A 16,988-nucleotide genomic window follows, 5' to 3' on the forward strand; every position below is an offset into this window, starting at 1 on the left:
CGTTCTCCTCTTGGGATTTGAGTACACATGCACATACGCCTGATGTGTTCTTCAAGGCACTGGGTCTCGGACTCAGACTGCAGATGTGGCCATGAGGGATCCAGAACCTTAACCACCAAGCTACCTATTGGCCTCCTGGTACAACCAGTCTTATTTTGCAAATCATCTTTTCTCTGCAAAGACCTTTTATATTTCCAGTTCTAGAGAACATGCTGTTTTGTATTCTACTATTTTTACTTATTATACCAAGTTCCTTCTGATATTCCCAGATGGTCCATGATTATCTTACACCATAATATATTAAGAAACAATTTTACTTTTTTTTTTTTTTTTCTGTAACAAGGACCACTGAGCCCGATGGTGCAAGCTCAGCCCTGCACCAAGGTTTCCAGGTAAGGCAGATGGAACCCATCCCCAACTTGGCTGGTCATCCCATGCACCCTGGCAGGGGGCTACAAAGGAGGAACCTTCCACCAACTAACGTAAGATACTATATAGGCTGCTGCATGCATGACTGGAGGTCACCTAAGCACAGACAGAAGCTTTACACCATGTTTAGACTGGATAAAACACACACAGAGAGACGTCACCATATCATTTTGCTTTTACCTTTCAACATTTTGACAGCCACTGTCTTGCAAGTTGCTGTCTTGTCAATTCCAAAGGCGTCGGCTTCAATCACTTGGCCAAAGGCACCCCTGCCAAGAGGCTTACCTAAAGTCAATAATGGCAACAGGAGCGAAGACTTGGATTATTGTACCGCCAAAATAATGTTTCTCTCTTCCATGAGAGAACAGGAGAGAGAGAGGGTCTTCATGCACTGATCCAGTCCCGGCCCCAGCCAGTCTGAGGCAGGTATATGCATCTAGTCGATGGAAGAAAACTCGGACCTTTCATGTGGGGCCGGCATTTAAGAGCCTGGGTCTGGCCTCCACACATCCCAGTTTAACATAGACAATTTGGTTCACTGCGTTGTCCTGTCTAAACTATTTAGTAATCCCCTTTTGCTCTCCAAACACGCTGCTTTGGATGATTATACAGGGACCTTACTTCTAAGTGGCAAAATGGATGCTTGCCCAAATTCAACAGATGGAATTAATATTTCTGAACTGAAATCTAACATCCGACAGGATGTCATCCTAAAGGAGGAAGAGATGGCCTAGGAAACCCAACAGCAAGTTCATGTCAATGGAAGACGCACCGAGTTTCAGTCGGTCTCTGGGGAACTCCCATCTGCTGGCGTCGTACGGCAGGCGCTCGCAGCGCTCGTCCAGGGGCAGCTCGTCGGGGTCCATGACGATGGACAAGTAGCCCGTCTTCAGTTCCCCGCCATTGGCCTGCAAAGCAGTCCTTCCAGTCACATTCAGCCTGCGGTTGGCTGTTGTTGTGTGTGCTTGTTATTGTGTATGGGATCCTCCCTCCTGCACTCTCCTTTCCCAATGAAACTTGTGGAGTCTGAGCGCCGTCCTATTATAACCCCGCTTCCAGTGTCCCCTTATCTCCCAAATGAGCTCAGAACCAAGTTTTGAAGCGTAATTACACTAGACAGTCCAAGCCTTCTTCCTCCCTAGTGGCTTCTAGCAATTAAAGCCTAGTGGTCCAGCAGAAGAAAATGGGCAAGAATGTTATTGTATTGAAATAAAAATGCACCCATTGAGCCAACAACAATGGGAAGAACAGCTCAAAGGACAGCAGTCAGCTTTCATTAATCATGAAATCAGAGTGCAGGGGATGGAAGGAAAATTATTCTGTTACCCGCTTAACGGTCCGTAGGACGATGACAAGAAGGAGCCAGAAGAACATGGCAATCACCGCTGTGCCTGCTAGAATAATGACTTCCAAGTTTGTCTTTTCCTGGGCTCCTGGAAAGACGACTGAATGAGTATCAACAGATGGAAATCCATACCTTTTGATATACAATGACAAAGTTGAACACAAAAGCAAGATCTCAAAATCACCAACTTAAATACATATAGGCCGGCAGATGGGATGGGGATCAAGGTGGCTGAATTCCACATGGCCGACTACGCGGTTCCAGTACTGGACCTAGTGGCTTGAAAAACACACCAGGCATGTGTGCACGTGAGCCACAATCCCGAGAGGAGAGTGGAAGAGAAGGGATTGTGGAGTGGACATCCTCCCACCCCCATAGGGAGCATTCTCACTTTCCCTATCTCTGTCTCTGTCTCCCACAAGCACACATCCCCTATAGCAATAATTAAAAAAAAAAAAAATGTACAAGATGTAGTCACATGCCCTAACTTGAATGGACTCTGCCTCATTCTTGATGGAAACTTTAAAGTTTGCAAAACACCATTCCTGAAAACTTCCAGCAATAAAATTCCAAAGAAACTAAAGATATTCGTATTAACGTCTCAAAGACAAATATAGAAAGTGTATGGAGAAAGCACAGTCTTTAAAGGGCAGATCGAGTTCTGGGGAACACAGAAGTCTGATCTTACACTGACGGTCAGTGTGTCGAGCTGTGCAAAGTCTGATGAAGATCATTTAAGAAATCAAGTAGAGACATAAATGAAGTCCTTTGACCAGAGAGCCAGCACGCGCACACACCTACCCTGCACTCACTGCTGCCAATATGTTATTTTTCATCTCTCGCTTTGAGCTCTCAATAAGCCTCAGTTTTCAGATAAGAAAAAAGGTGTGAGATTGGTTAAGTCACTTGAGCAAGGGCACACAGGCAGCAGCTCAGTCAAGAGGTTAACAAGGGGACTGGCCCACAGCCCCGTGGTAAAGACAGAAAGAGCCTGCGTGTCCAACCATATGCAGTTTGAATGCCCAACCAGGCAGCTTGAAAAGCACACCACATGTGTACGGATGCATGCCCCAAATCCTGACGGGATGGAAAGGAGTGTTTGGGACATGATCATGCCCACTGTGGAGTGCTTCTTCCCTCTCCCTTTCTCTCTGAATCTCAGTCTCTCTCTGACAAGCACACATACCTTCTGGCAAAAAAGAAAGAAAGAGAGAAAGAGAGAAAGAAAGAAAGAAAGAAAGAAAGAAAGAAAGAAAGAAAGAAAGAAAGAAAGAAAGAAAGGATTAACTAAGATCTGTTCAACAGGCGTTAATCACCACACTATCCTGTCCTTGTGAGGTGGGAGCCCAAAGGGGGGAAAAAAGGGAGCAGAGGGGAGCACATCCCACACGGCCTTGGCAATAGGATTTAAGACCTCCTAGAAGGGAAAGACAGAGGAAAAGCCAGGGGACTTCAAGGAAAGCTCCAGCTGCTCAGGGTTTCAGAGGACAACTCAGAGTGGGAGAAATGAAATACAGAAGGAGGCTTTCAGCTACGTATGATCAACAAATAAATAAAATCAAATCAATAATTATATATATATATGTATATATATATATATACATATATATATATAAATGGGGTGATAAGGAAGCAATTACCACTGTGGTCTCTCATTGAAAGAGTGCAGTGTGTGGATCAAACCAGGCCACAAGCTGTGAGAAGGACCCATGGCAAGCTCCAGAAGCCAGAAGACAAGTAATTAATTAGTTAGCAAAATACGAGTTACCAGTTGAGAGCCAAACACCAAGTATGACTGCGAGTCGATTTTGTGTCTGTTTGGCCCCGTGAAGTACTCCTCCATTTACACACAGATTTGTACACAGGGAGGAGAGAGTTCAAAGATGCAGTTGTCTGTGTCAGCTGGTGTGTCAACACTCCCACGCTGATATTTGGGAACCTCACAGGAGTCTTCTCTCCAAGGGAGAAGTTAACTCTGATCTTGGCACCCGTGGGACCTCGTTAGGCACCCTTAACCAGCTGCACATAGTTAACAGAGGTGACGCAGAGCATCAGAGAGAAAGAGGAAGTCCTCCCTAGGATTTGCCCCAGCACGTGGCCCACTCTAGAAGGGACAGAACCACCATGTCCTTGAAAATCTTCGTGGGCAAGTGCAGCTGTGGAAACGGCAATGCGCCTACAGATCCGAAAGCATGTCAGTGTATCGAGACGTGGAGACACAGACCCAATGGCTTAAAGGGACCAAAACCCGACTTGGAGAGACGACTGAGGAGGAGTTCACAGAAATCCGTCAGTTCCCCCGTCTGTCACCTGCCTTCTCTTCCCCTTGAAAGCCCTTCCTTCACCCACACAATACAGCTTCCCTGTTCTGCCAGAGAAAAAGACATAGGACTACACTCCTCATGCTAAAATACCCTATCACAAGTTACTGTTCCTATCGGAGAAAATGCCAGCTTTCATCTCACTCATATGTACATACACACAAGTTCCCTTTTCGATTTAGATAAGAGCCCCACGTTTTCTGTTTCCGAAGTGCAATGATCTATTGTGAACCTTAATTATCTTAGTCCAAAAAAACTCTGATTCCTTGAGACTTCCTGAGTAGCCTGGACCTTTTAGTGTTTTTTCAAATATATGTAGATCCATCATTTCTTTTTTTTCTCTCTCTCTTTTCCTTCTTTTTCCCTTTACGTTTTTGCTGTAGTGTATTTGCCAGAGAGACTGATAAGAGAAATAGGGAAAGTGAGAAACTACCGCCCCAGGGGGGATGGCCATGCCACAATCCTTTCTCCTCTATTCGTCCTCATGATCTGGCCTACACACACACACATGCCTGGTGTGCTTCTCAAGTCGCTGGTTCTGGGATTCGAACTGCAAAGCTGGCCATGTGGGATCCAGCACCTTAACATCCACACGACCTGCTGGCTCTCTTTTCTGTAAGTTACTTGAGCCGTTCAAACAAAGACAGAATCAGGGAGAAGAGGATATTCATCCCGGCCTGGCTAAGACGTTTTCTACAGTGAGAACTACAGAGATGGGAAATGTGCAAACAGAATTAAGCCAACATTAATTACCCTTCTGGTTAAAACAATACATACAAGTTGGGGAAAAAAAAAAACAAAACCCTGTGAAATACAAAGAACAATAAAACTCACCTCTGATCAGCCCACCCAAAGTGTACCATCATAAGTAAGAGCCAAGCTCATCTTTCAAAACCACCCGTGTCCATTACCTCCCACTGACCTTCTATCACGAAAAACGCCTCCACAGTCGCACAGCCCAGAGCACTGCATGCCTGGCAGGTGTAAAGGCCCTCGTCCTCCTTCCTCACCCTGCGGATGGTTAGGTTCCGGTTTCCATCTTTCAACACGATGCCTGAGAGAGGAGGAAAAGGGTTCTCATGCATGAGGATGCGAGCTGGGAAGGTTTCTGGGAAATGTTTCAAAATACAAATGCTGCCCTTGGTCTTAGGCTAGGCCGTAACTCCAAAGAGTCACAGAGGGTCAGCTGTGGGCCGGTGTTCCCCGAGGTGCTCGTGGGAATTCCACATGGCTCCAGATAGCCTGGTTCTGAGTTTATGAAATGAGCCAGATGGGTACTAACGTGGCTCTTTTTCTACCTTAAAATGAATTAAGAAATAGTAGGGGCTCTCGGGTAACTCTCCCGGGAACAGTCGGCTACCAGCAAAGGAAAGGCAAGCTCTACTCACCCGAGTCTTCCACAAGCGTCTCGTTATCTTTAAACCAGGTAATCTGTGGCGGAGGATTGCCTGACGCGATGCAGGAAACGTCGATGGTCTCACCGATGCTTGTGGTCTGGTTCTCCAGGTTGCCTGTAATCGCCGGTGCCATGCGCTCTGTGCACGTGAAGAGCAGACCATAGAACGCGTGGTTAGAACTCTCAGAATGGTGTCAGGACCAGGAAACGTGTAAACAGTTTAAACCCAGCAAATAGCAGCTTGTTGGTTTACTCAGCTAAAAAACAGAACTTGATGAGGGCACCCCTGGTTACTGATCAGACGGATGGTGGCATGTCTTTGAACATGCCTTCATGACTCTAGCTGGGAACCAGCTGCATCACAAAAAGGTGAGAGTCGCCTCGATGGAGTCTTTCCCCCCTCTAGTCAGACACAGTTTCTCCAGAGGGAAACTTTCCATGAAAATACTAGCCAATAATTCCCTAAAACTCCGCCATATTTCTCTGAGAAAGCTTCAGTGAAGTTAACCAAGAATGCCTTTTGTTTACTGGGTAATTCTTACAAAAACTCATTGATGCTATTTCTGCTACTCGCTATTGCCCTTATGGGATGGGCAGGATAGAACCGCTGGTCTTACATTACAGATGACATAACGGCAGTTCAGGTGACTAAACCCCATGCCAAGTTCCTATAATTAAGTCACCAGTTGGACTAACTAACAGGATCTGGTAACCCTAAAAGACCAGGGCAGTGCTATTTCCACGACAACACAATACAACAATGCCCTACGGAAAATCAGGGATCCAAAGAAAACGAAGCCCATGGGTGTTTGTGGGAATGGACAGCAAAACTCGCGGTGGACTCTCTTCCTGCAAACCATCAAAGTGCTGTGGAAATACCTTGTCCACATCAACTGAACGCCCAAAGAATCAGGCGGAAAGAATCCACATCAACACTCAGCCAACCGAGACCACCTGGACTGCGCACTTCACGGGGTGTAAGCACAGAACTGAGCTTCATTTCCAGGAACAAAATGTAGAACAATAACTTCGGAGCTTGTAGAGAAGCAAACCAGCTCGCTTGAGCGTATGTATGTCCCAGATGTGGCAAGGGCAGGAGCCCTCCTTCAGATCTCTTTCTGAATTCTCCCATTAGCCTGAAACCAGGCCAGCTATCGATGTCAACAGAAAATACGTGGTCACGCATGGAGTGTGATTGGAAGGGTCCTGGACATGACTCGACACCTGAGTCTTAAAGCTCCCATATTGTATGCTAATGTCTATATGAAATCGCCTCTTAAAATATGCCAAGGCATCTGAGGAAGACATGCCTTTAAAGCCTTGGTATAGATAAGGTTATCCAGGCAGTTCCTCTTCCTAATAGTAAAAAATAAGGGACACACGTACCGAGGGAACTGGAATGGAGTACAAAAAGGAGGAGAAAATGGTGGGAGATAGCACAGAGACTCCCCAGGTGTGTGACCTTCCCATAGACTGAGCCGGGGCTGTTGAGTCTTTAGTTATAGCACACGGTGGACAAGGTGTACCGAGTGCCCCCATGGGAAACTTCCAGAGCTCTCTGTTCACTAAAATTACCAGCCCGGTGACCTTCAGCTAGACTGGACCCTCTGGGATGACCCAGAGCTCCAGGCAGTGAGTGAAGAAGCACTCTCAAGCACCCTCCTACACCCTAAACTCAACCCAGCATCTCACTGTTCCAGCAGCAGGTGTCTCACTGAGCACCTGGTACGTCCCACTATACTCTAACAGTAGAGCTAGAGCAGAGGGAAGAAACAGCCCCGTCTTCATGGACGTGGAGACCACTCTGTGTCACGACTACCCAAGGGTCGCCTCTGTGCACATCCTTTGCATCCTGCTCACTCCTGGGAACTTTTGCCGTTAGCTCACGGGAAGCATTCCACAAACGTGTGCCGACTAAAATAAACGAATGCCCAAGACGAAGGCAGAAAGTGCCCTCATGCAAGCGCATCCCTGGCAGACACCACTGAGTTAGCCTATCACCAGGGTTGGAAAGGATGTTATTTCTCTTTTTAATGCATCGCTTCTTCCTGCCTTGAGGACCCTCGGTGACTAAGCTAAGCATGCACGAGTCTACTTCATAACGCTGGACGCTGACCCAGAGTCGCCGCCCTACCTAGGACCGTGAGCTGCCTGACCACGCAATGTCTTTTCTTGGTCCTCCTGTCTTGAGCAAAGCAGACGTAGTCTCCTTGGTCCTGCAAGGACACATTCTGAAGCTCCATGATCAAAATGTCATTTGTATGATTAGAGAACATGTTGGTAGTCGGTTTCCAAAGATTATCCAAGTTCTTGCAAAGGGGTGTGGGCAATTCTCCCTCGTGGATTGGCACTGCCTGGGGGCCAAGCTTGTACCACGTGAGGTTCTCAAACATAGTCCTGTCTGCGGTGCACCACAGGGACACACTCTCCTGCTCGGTTGGCTGGGCGTCAGGCTGCAGGGTAATTTCTGGACCGCCTGAAAAGTAGAGCCCACGGTTAGAGGGTGCTGGCTTAAGTCAGTGTGGCATGCTGCCGTCTTGTCGTTGCCTCGGACTGCTCTGAAGCACAAGAGTATGGAAGCCCAGCGGTCCCAGGGAAGCGCTACAGAGACAGCCAAACGGGATGCCGTAGGCACCGCAGTGCAAGACCTGGCCCAAATGGAGTATTTAGGAATGTAAATAAATTCCTTAGATAACTTACCACAGCTCCACTTTGAACAGTTTCTAAGACCTTTTTAAAAGTCCAAAGGAGTGATCTGACCCTAACATAAAAGTTTAAAACTTTGGTCTTCATTAACACACAACATCCAATGACATTAAAGCTACGGTTATTCTAACAAATTAGTCTAGACCTCACTGTCTTTCCAGTACCATGAGCTAAGGCTTATCCATAAACTGAGATGCACAGGCAAAGCCGATTAGGAGGGCATTATTCCTTCATTATTGTGTTGCCTCCAGAAAATCTGACCGGGAGCCAGATGTTAGCACAGCAGTAAAATGGGTCCCTCTGCGAAGCTGACCCACATGAGAAGGTTCCAGGTTTGCATCTGGAGATCTCCCGAGTACAGGGGCATGCATGTGCCCATGATCTAGGGTTGGCTGAAGATGAGGGGGGATTGTGTCAAGACTCTGCTGGGTGTTCTCTGTTTCTCTTTGTCTCTCTCTCTCTCTCACTCATGGAAGAAAGCAATACATAAACTTTCTAAAACTGTGTCTAAAATATCTAGTACATTTAGAAAAATAAAATTTTAAAAGGAAAGAAAACTCTGCCTCATCCACAGGTCAGCAGCAAGCCCATCGATATTTACTGAACCTCGACAAGCCAGGCACTGCGCTCCAGAGGCTGATGACAGAGACAGAACTGTGACACAGAACCTGAGGTTTAAGGCACGTGTGTCATTGTCCCCTCTCCAGCGAAGGCACATGTACTGACTTCCTATGAGCCTGGGACCTGCCTGGGGACTTTTAGTTCATGAACAAAAGCACCCATGATCAATGCAACATCAGGCCACTCCCATGAATGGCGAGGATGACACAGTTGGGTACCCACTTTGTGGGTACCCAGAAAGGAGGACTTACGGGTCACGTGGAAGGAGATAACTCTCTCTCCTTTTCCAGCTTTGTTGACTGCTTCACATTTGTACAAAGCGGACACGTTTGCAGCTTGGATAACAAGAGTACTGACAGTCTGTGAAAAACAAAAACCATCCAGGCCGTTAACAAGGCAGGGTGTGTGTGTGTGCACATACATCAGATTAAAACCCAGCAGTCTCCACCACTGCAACAACCCACCCACTCTATTCCCACCACGGCACTGACCACTCTCAAATTTATGCAACTACATGCCGGTGTGTGGCTCCCACACTGTACAGAAAAAGCTTTGGAAATCATACAATTAATGATGTGTTTTAGTGTAACATTGCACACTTTTTTTCTCATTCTCATGTTTACAAAGTCAGAAGTACCTTACAATAGATGTGGAGATCGAATGGCATGTTTTCTCGTTTTTTGAAAGCTATTCAGCTATCGTACTAATAATTGTACTGATAAAGGTCAATGGTGTTTTCAAACTGATTTAATAAGCTAATATTACATCATCCAGTCTAGTCATCTTCAATATGCCTCACGTTGTCATGTATCCGCTTTCCATCTGGAAAGATGGAAAGAGAAAAAAAAAAAAAGAGGCAGAGGGGATTTTTAAATGAAAGAACTTCGAACTCACTTTGTTTTTTCCTTCGATTACGGCAAACTGATGTTTGTTGACTTCGATTTTATTTCCGCCCTGGAAGTCCTCCACACGTCTCCATTCTTCACAAGAACTTGGATTTGTCAAAGCAGTTTGGCTGAGAGAAAGAGGTCATGATATTTTTTTCTCCTCCATTCAAATCAATAGTAAGAAAAAGAGTAAGACTTTAGTTATTATGTTCTTGGAAACCATTTGCAATGCAGTCTACCAGGGTGCCAATTAAAAATGGGCTTCCACAATGCAGGAAGAGGTTCCAGGTAGATTCGTTCAGGATACAGGAGGGAAGCAGCTATTCTGGGAACAAGCCTCCATTCATAAATTGGATCGACAAGACAATTCAAGTCAATTTAGGTCAAAGGAAGGCAAGGACACTTAGAAGCCATTGGGCTTCTTAATGTCATCTCTGTGGGGCGGCAGCCTTCGTGTGTGGGATGGTCAGCCGCTGGGGAAGAAAGAGTGGGGTGGCCATTTCAAAAACAACAACAGGAAGAGGACTGCTTAGGGTGGCGGGGGGTGGGGGCGGTTGTTGTTTCCCTAAGGATGTCTGGACTTGTGTTACGAGGTGATAAGCTGCGTCCGAGATGCTGAGGGCCGGGCGGGGTCTATCTCTGCCTCACATCCACCAGCACTTCCTCTGAGAGATGGACCTCCTGGCAGATAAGGACGACGATGTGCTGGTCACCCATTGGCCGGCATCGGGAGAACACACCAACATGGGCGATTGGCAAACGGACCAAACCGCCTGCTTTCGGAGAAGCATCCGTGAGAGCTAACCTAAGACGACAGACAGCTAACCTCGAGGTGGGGCACCCCAAGCAAAGAGATCTCCTAACACTTAGACAGAGAGAGACGGAAGGAGAATACAAGTACCCCGAGAAGGGTGACTTTCTTAGGGAGAGAGGTATCGGTTTAGAATGGAGTCATGGTATGGCGTGGCTGTCAGAAACGCCAAGTCGTAGGGGAAAGGACCCTGCGGCCCTTCTCACCTGGGCTTGTCGGCACACTCTTCCAGCTGCCAGTACCAGCGGACGTGATGCGGGGGTGGGATGGCGTAGATGGTACACGTGAGCGTCTGCGTGCTGCCATATTGATAGGAGTCCACGGGAGAGATCAGAGATGTCTCCCCAATCTGGGGTGGGACTGGAGAGAGGAGAAACAACTTAGGAATTGTCTGTTGGCCTTGAGGAATGTGGATGACGTCAACAACTGAAGCCAACTTTTAAAAAATGTATTTGTTTAGGAGCCAGCAGGTGGCGTGGTGGTTAAGGACACTGGATGCCCACATGGCTAACCCTGGAGTCTCAGAGCTGGAAGCGTGCTTTCTCACTTTCCCTCTCTCTTACTTTCTCATTCTGTCCCTCTCTGGTCAAATCTAAATAAATAAATAAATAGATAGATAGATAGATAGATAGATAGATAGATAGATAGATATTAAATAAAGGAATTCCTTTAAAAATTATTTATTTAATTTTATTTATTATTATTTTTTTAAATTTACTCTAGGGCACATGCACTCACCAAAGAGAGACAGAGAGAGAGAGAGGGAAAGTGAAAAAGCAAACCACCAGGCCCGGAATTTGAACCACAATGGGCCATGTGGGAGCCCAGCACCTTAACGACCACACCACCTGCTGGCCCCTGAAGCCAACTTTTTAAAATTATTATTATTCAGGACCAACAGTTGGCATAATGGCTATGTCACTGAACTCCCATGTAGTCAACCTCGGGTTGAGTCCTGGACCCAGTGGCTTAAACTCACGCCAGGCACATATGCATGCGTGCCCAAGATCCCGAGAGGAGAATGGAGGAGAAGGGATTGTGGTGTGGCCATCGCCCCTGGGGGGTGATTTCTCACTTTCTGTCTGTCTCACTCTGTCTTTCTGGAGAGTGCATGCACCCTATAGCAAAAACCTCTCCCCCCAAAAAAATAAATAAGTGGTATTTGAGGTCAGCAGATGGCATACTAGTTATGCTGCTGGACTCCCATGAGGCCTACCACGGTTCAAGTTCCGGATCCAGTAGCTTCAAAATCACACTGGGGACGTGTGTGTGCGTGCCCATGATCCCAGGATGAGAATGGAGGAGAAGGGATTGTGGTATGGCCATCCCCCGGGGGTTGATTTCCCACTTTCCCTCTCACATTTTTCTCTCTCTCTCTCTCTAGCAAGTGCACACACCCTAAGGCAAAAACCTCTTTAAAACTTAGTATTGCTATTCATGGTAGAGTACATGGCTGCCCACAGTACTTGTCTTGTGATTAAAATTATATATATATATATATATATATATATAATTTTGTCCCCATTTTCTTTTTCAAAGAACATCTAGCCTTGACTTGGAACTAGGAGAGCTGACTTCTAGCGATATCAGATACTCATGATAATGACGACTAGCTGGCTGGCAAAGGCTGGCGAAATGACACGGGCTAACACGCTGCTCCGAGGTGAGAGGGCACAGAAGGTCGGGAGGTCTCAGGTCTCCCTCAGCCGACCTGAGCATGCTCCGTCCTCACGCCTGGGCCCTGACCAGCTGGGAGGGCTGAGGTCGAGGGTCATGGTAGGGGACCCTGCTGGGATGCTTGTCTTTCTCTTTCACTCTCATGAAAGAAAGGAACTTTTTGTTAACAATAAGCTAATACGAATGTACTGGGAAGCGGAGCGACTTGATGCAAGTCTCCTAACTCCGTCCTCAGATTCTCACATGGACGTGGTAGAGGCCGTTTTCTCTGTCCTCCTAATCCCTAAGACTGACACAAGATTACAGGAAGAAAATCTTTGCAATAACATAATAAGCACATTTATTATGGGCCAAACAGTGTTGTCAGTACTCTTCATGAACTAATTCACTTCATCCTTACAACTACTTTACACATAAAGAATAAAATGAAATGGAAATGTTAAATAACTCGCCCAAGCTCACCCAGTTACTAGAACAGACCTGGCCCCTGACTTCTGAATCCAAGCACAGAGCCACCACAATATGAAGGGAGGAGTAGCTCTGAGGGAATGTGTCCCTGTCCCCATCAGCTGTGTTTCTCGTTCTCTCTCTCTCTCGCTCGCTCTCTCAACCCCCTTACTGCTCTCTCTTCCCCTTTCTTGCTTCCTTCATCCTTTCCTCCTTCCTCGTCTCCCTTCTCTCTCTCTCTCTTTTTTAGCTGCAAAGTCTATAGCGCAAAAACTACATTCGATTTAATGAATGGGTGAAATGTGGTTCTTCACTGTCCTTTTGTTTGTTTGTTTTTGTTTTTTGGGGGGGTTTTTTTGCCTTGATTAGGCATTCATCTCCTCCATCTTGCTTATCAGTTTCCACATTCTCTCCTCTCCCCAGCCCCCTATCCCCACACAGCTCCTAAACAACCCTTCTGGAACCTGTCATCTTTGAAAGCACTCTCTGAACAAAGAAATGCAGCCAAGCTCAGCAGAGGAGTTTCGGGATACGTGGAGAAGCACCTAGATGTCTCAAGAGAATTTCCTGAAGTTCTGACATGCCGTGCCAGTAGGGAGAACAAAGAATTACACCAGAGAAGCATTTCTTGAGCTGTTTGGAGCAAGATACAAATTACACATGGATTTACTTGGGTGTGTGGGGGGGGGGGGGGGGGGGCGGGGACCACTCTGGCCAAACCGGAAACCAGCGACATACATGCATGCGTTAATACTCCTGAGAAGCTCTGCAATACAGCAACCCACCCGCCAGCACCTCAGCACCTCTCACACTGTCTGACCAAGCACCCTTCTCCTTTTAGCGTAAACATTCCTTTAGATCTTTCTGTTTGAGAAAACAAAGTTAAAGTCAGCCTTAAATCAAAATTGTACTGCCTTAGGGCCAGCAGGAGGTGGTGTAGTGGTTAAGTCACTAAACTCCCACAAAGTTGTGTCCCAGACCTGGTGACCTGAAATTCATGCCAGGTGTGTGTGCGTGCATGCCCAAAATCCCAAGAGGAGAATGCAGGAGAAGGAACTGAGGCACAGCCATCCCTCCTGGAGGGTGATTTTCACTTTCTGTCTCTGTCTGTTCCTGTCTCTCTGGCAAGTGCAAATGCCCTATAGCAAAAATCTCTAAAACAACAACAACAAAAAACAACCACCACCACAACAACGAAATCCTCTTCCCTGCATAGATTCAGAGTAAATCCTGGATCTCAGTCGGAAATTAAGCAGAGGTTGGGGACCAGCAGTTGGCATAATGACTATGTCGCTGGACTCCCATGTAGTCGACCGTGGTTCGAGTCTCAGACCCGGTGGCTTAAACTCACGCTGGGCGCATGTACGTGTGTGCCCAAGATCCCGAGAGGAGAATGGAGGAGAAGAGATTGCGGCATGACCATCCCCCCTGGGGGGTGATTTCTCGCTTTCTATCTCTCTGTCTCTCTCTGTCTTTCTGGCGAGTGCACGTGCCCTATAGCAAAAACCTCTCCTAAAAAAAAAAGAAAGAAAAAAGAAGATGTTAGCAGGATACCAATCAAGCAAACAGTGTCAACCTGTGAAAGCTTTCACAGTTGGAATCTGCGTGTGCATCACGGAAACATCAACCCTAACGTCAATCTAGAAGCTTCACGCAAAATCCAAGCATCTCATGCCTCTGCATACCAGGTGTGCAATCCCACAGGCACCAAGTTCTAGCAACCTAGGGTGACAGCTGATCCTGGAGCACCCCCATTTCCCAGCACTTGGCCATCCAGTGGACTGTCTGCACTAATCTTGCCCTTGACTGCCCAGCAGCTTGCTTACATGGCTCTGCCGCTAAAACAGCCGGAGCACACTGACCCACACCTCATCGCAACCCTCCAGCCTGAGTCATTCTCATACAGAGGCTGGAGCAGCAGGAAACAGGGCTGGTGGGTTGGCTATTGGGGAAGACAGATCACAGGCTGCTAATAAGCCATGGGCAGAAAGGAAAACCCAATGGACTCACCGTTCACAGCCAGAGATACCATGTGGCTCTGCTTCTCCTTTGAAATGGGGTTGGTGAGGATGATGGTATAATTTCCTGCGTCTTTTTCACTTACTTCCATAATTGTCAGTACATGCCCCACTTTGATTGTGTGATTGGACTCAATGGCTCTTCCATTTTTATACCTGTGAAAACAATCCCGGGAATGACTACAGCCGAAGGATTTGCTTTCATGGGAACCGATGCTTCTCATTCACTTCTAGTCATTACCATTTGATTTCTGGGGTTGGGTAGCCAAGGTACTTCACGGGGATTCTGACACGGTCTCCCACTGTGGCTTCCACCAAAGATTCCATGCCACTACCAAAAGCAACAAAAGGTTTTTCTGAAAGAAAATAAAAATAATTATGCTCGCATGTGTCGACGTAACTGGAAAGGGCTGGGTCTTTTAGTTTTGCATTTCAAGTGAAAAGTCAAAGACTGAGATTCTGAAGAGCTGCACGTTCACGATTCCCCATGCTTCCTTTCTGCAGGTCACCTCTCTGCATCCTCCGCACCTCCATTTCTGCATTAGCTGCTGCTCTCCCCACCAGGGAACTCCCTCAAGCCTACTGGTTCCTCAAGTCTCCACCTAACTATTTGCTCCTCTCTGCAGCTGTCCCTCGATCCACCAGGGGCCCCTGGGTGTTCTTCTTCTCTGCCCTCATGACACCCTCTTCATATGCCCTGCTCCATCTGGTGACATGCTCCAGGACTCAGCCTTCCGACCCACTCACTTAATAAAGTGACTTCTCTGGGTGCCAGGTTTAGACATTCAGTATCTCTTCTTGGATGTTTAATGGGCATCTCCAGATAAACATGCCCCAGATCTTACTCCTCTTCAGTCTTCCCAGTAAACAACACCACATTTACTCAGTTGCTCAAGCTAAAGCTTAAGTCGTCTTCCACTTTCTCTGACACGCCACAGCCAATGAAAGGAGCAGCAGAGCCTATAGACTTCCCCTTCAAAGAGGTCCAGACTCAGATCATTCCTCCACCTTCACCTCCACTACCCTTGTCCAAGTAACCTATCGTCTCTCACCCGGATTATTTCCATCAGCCAATCAGCCTGCTAACTGGTGCTCTCCTTCTGCCCTTAATTCTCTAAAGTAGCCCATATAGCACACCCAGTAATCCTATACAAACATAAACCAGAGCATGTCTGTCTCTGCTCAAAACCCTTTGATACATTCCTGTATCATGAAGCCGAAGTCCTTATCAAGGCTCACACATAAGGTATCACATCAATTATCATCTGAACTGAGACGTGCATGTGAGCAAACAAGAGTAAATGGAAAACGAAAGTGATTTACTCCAAGTCCCAGAGAAAGCAATTAAATGTGGGTTTGCCCAATTTGTACAGCTCATACTTATTCAAGCAGGTCTCAGTCTTGGCAATAAAATGAAAAATTTTAAATTACCTTCAAAAATAACACTGTACTAAGTTCTGTAATAATAATAATGGTACCAACAATTACAGCAAGTAATATTTAGTGAGCACTTACTGTATTAGCTAATTTTATCTTTAAAGTTAACCCAAGTCCGGGACTACAAAACTATGCTGTTCACCTCTGTTTGCACCATCGAACCTCCCATGCTAAGGAGGTTAAAAATACCTTCTGAACATGCAAACTAGGCATGTGATCTAACTTTCTTTTTGGGGGGAGGAGAGGTTCCATAGAGCACATGTGTTTGCCAGACAAAGACAGAGAGAGACAGTGAGAAAACATCCCCTGGGGGACGGCCACAGTCCCTTCTTCTCTGTTCTCTTCCTGAGATTTTGAGCATGCATTCACAAGTGCCCGTTGTGACTTTCAAGCTGCTGAGCCTAGGACTTGAACTATAGTAAGCCATGTGGAAATCTAGCACTTGAACCACCATGCCACCTGCTGGCCTCTATCTAAATATTTTTAATTATCCCACTTCCCGAGGCAGCACGATTCCAAGGTGCTCCTAGCTTACCATGGACTCTGACAAACGTGCTGTTCCTCTTGATCATCAATCCACTGGATGCTGCACAGGTATACCATCCCTGGTCACTCCGGGCCACAACATCTATAGTTAAGGTGCTCAAAAATTTCTTCATCTCATTCCCAGGCTGGGTTTTTAGGTCCCGGTTTACAATTTTCTTATGGTGATGCTGAAAAAAAGAGAGCTTACTGAGCTTCCAAAGCCTGGCGCGACATTCCCTAGTAGACTCTAGTTACCTACAAAGTTGAGTCTTGGCCCTTGGTGAGCATGACTCAACGCTAATAACAGGGACTTCAGAACTTGTAACATTGTACAGTCAACAAATACATTTGGCAACAGGAGAAATAAA

At 46.6% G+C, this 16,988-nt stretch overlaps 1 protein-coding gene across 1 annotated transcript in view; it reads right to left on the minus strand.

The window, feature by feature from the left end:
* Positions 1-16,988, minus strand: part of KDR (kinase insert domain receptor) — a 58,218-nt gene that overhangs the window by 26,563 nt on the left and 14,667 nt on the right. The window contains exons 7-18 of the mRNA XM_006143686.3: positions 16,631-16,808; positions 14,900-15,014; positions 14,651-14,814; positions 10,723-10,876; positions 9,713-9,833; positions 9,070-9,178; positions 7,626-7,967; positions 5,484-5,630; positions 5,018-5,149; positions 1,756-1,862; positions 1,202-1,337; positions 610-714 (exon numbers count right to left, since the gene is read on the minus strand). Coding sequence (XP_006143748.1) covers positions 610-714; positions 1,202-1,337; positions 1,756-1,862; positions 5,018-5,149; positions 5,484-5,630; positions 7,626-7,967; positions 9,070-9,178; positions 9,713-9,833; positions 10,723-10,876; positions 14,651-14,814; positions 14,900-15,014; positions 16,631-16,808 — 1,810 coding nt within the window. The remainder of the gene's footprint in view (positions 1-609; positions 715-1,201; positions 1,338-1,755; positions 1,863-5,017; positions 5,150-5,483; positions 5,631-7,625; positions 7,968-9,069; positions 9,179-9,712; positions 9,834-10,722; positions 10,877-14,650; positions 14,815-14,899; positions 15,015-16,630; positions 16,809-16,988) is intronic.

This window comes from Tupaia chinensis, unplaced genomic scaffold (assembly GCF_000334495.1).
Source record: "Tupaia chinensis unplaced genomic scaffold, TupChi_1.0 Scaffold000102_1, whole genome shotgun sequence".
In the NCBI taxonomy this organism is placed as follows: domain Eukaryota; kingdom Metazoa; phylum Chordata; class Mammalia; order Scandentia; family Tupaiidae; genus Tupaia; species Tupaia belangeri.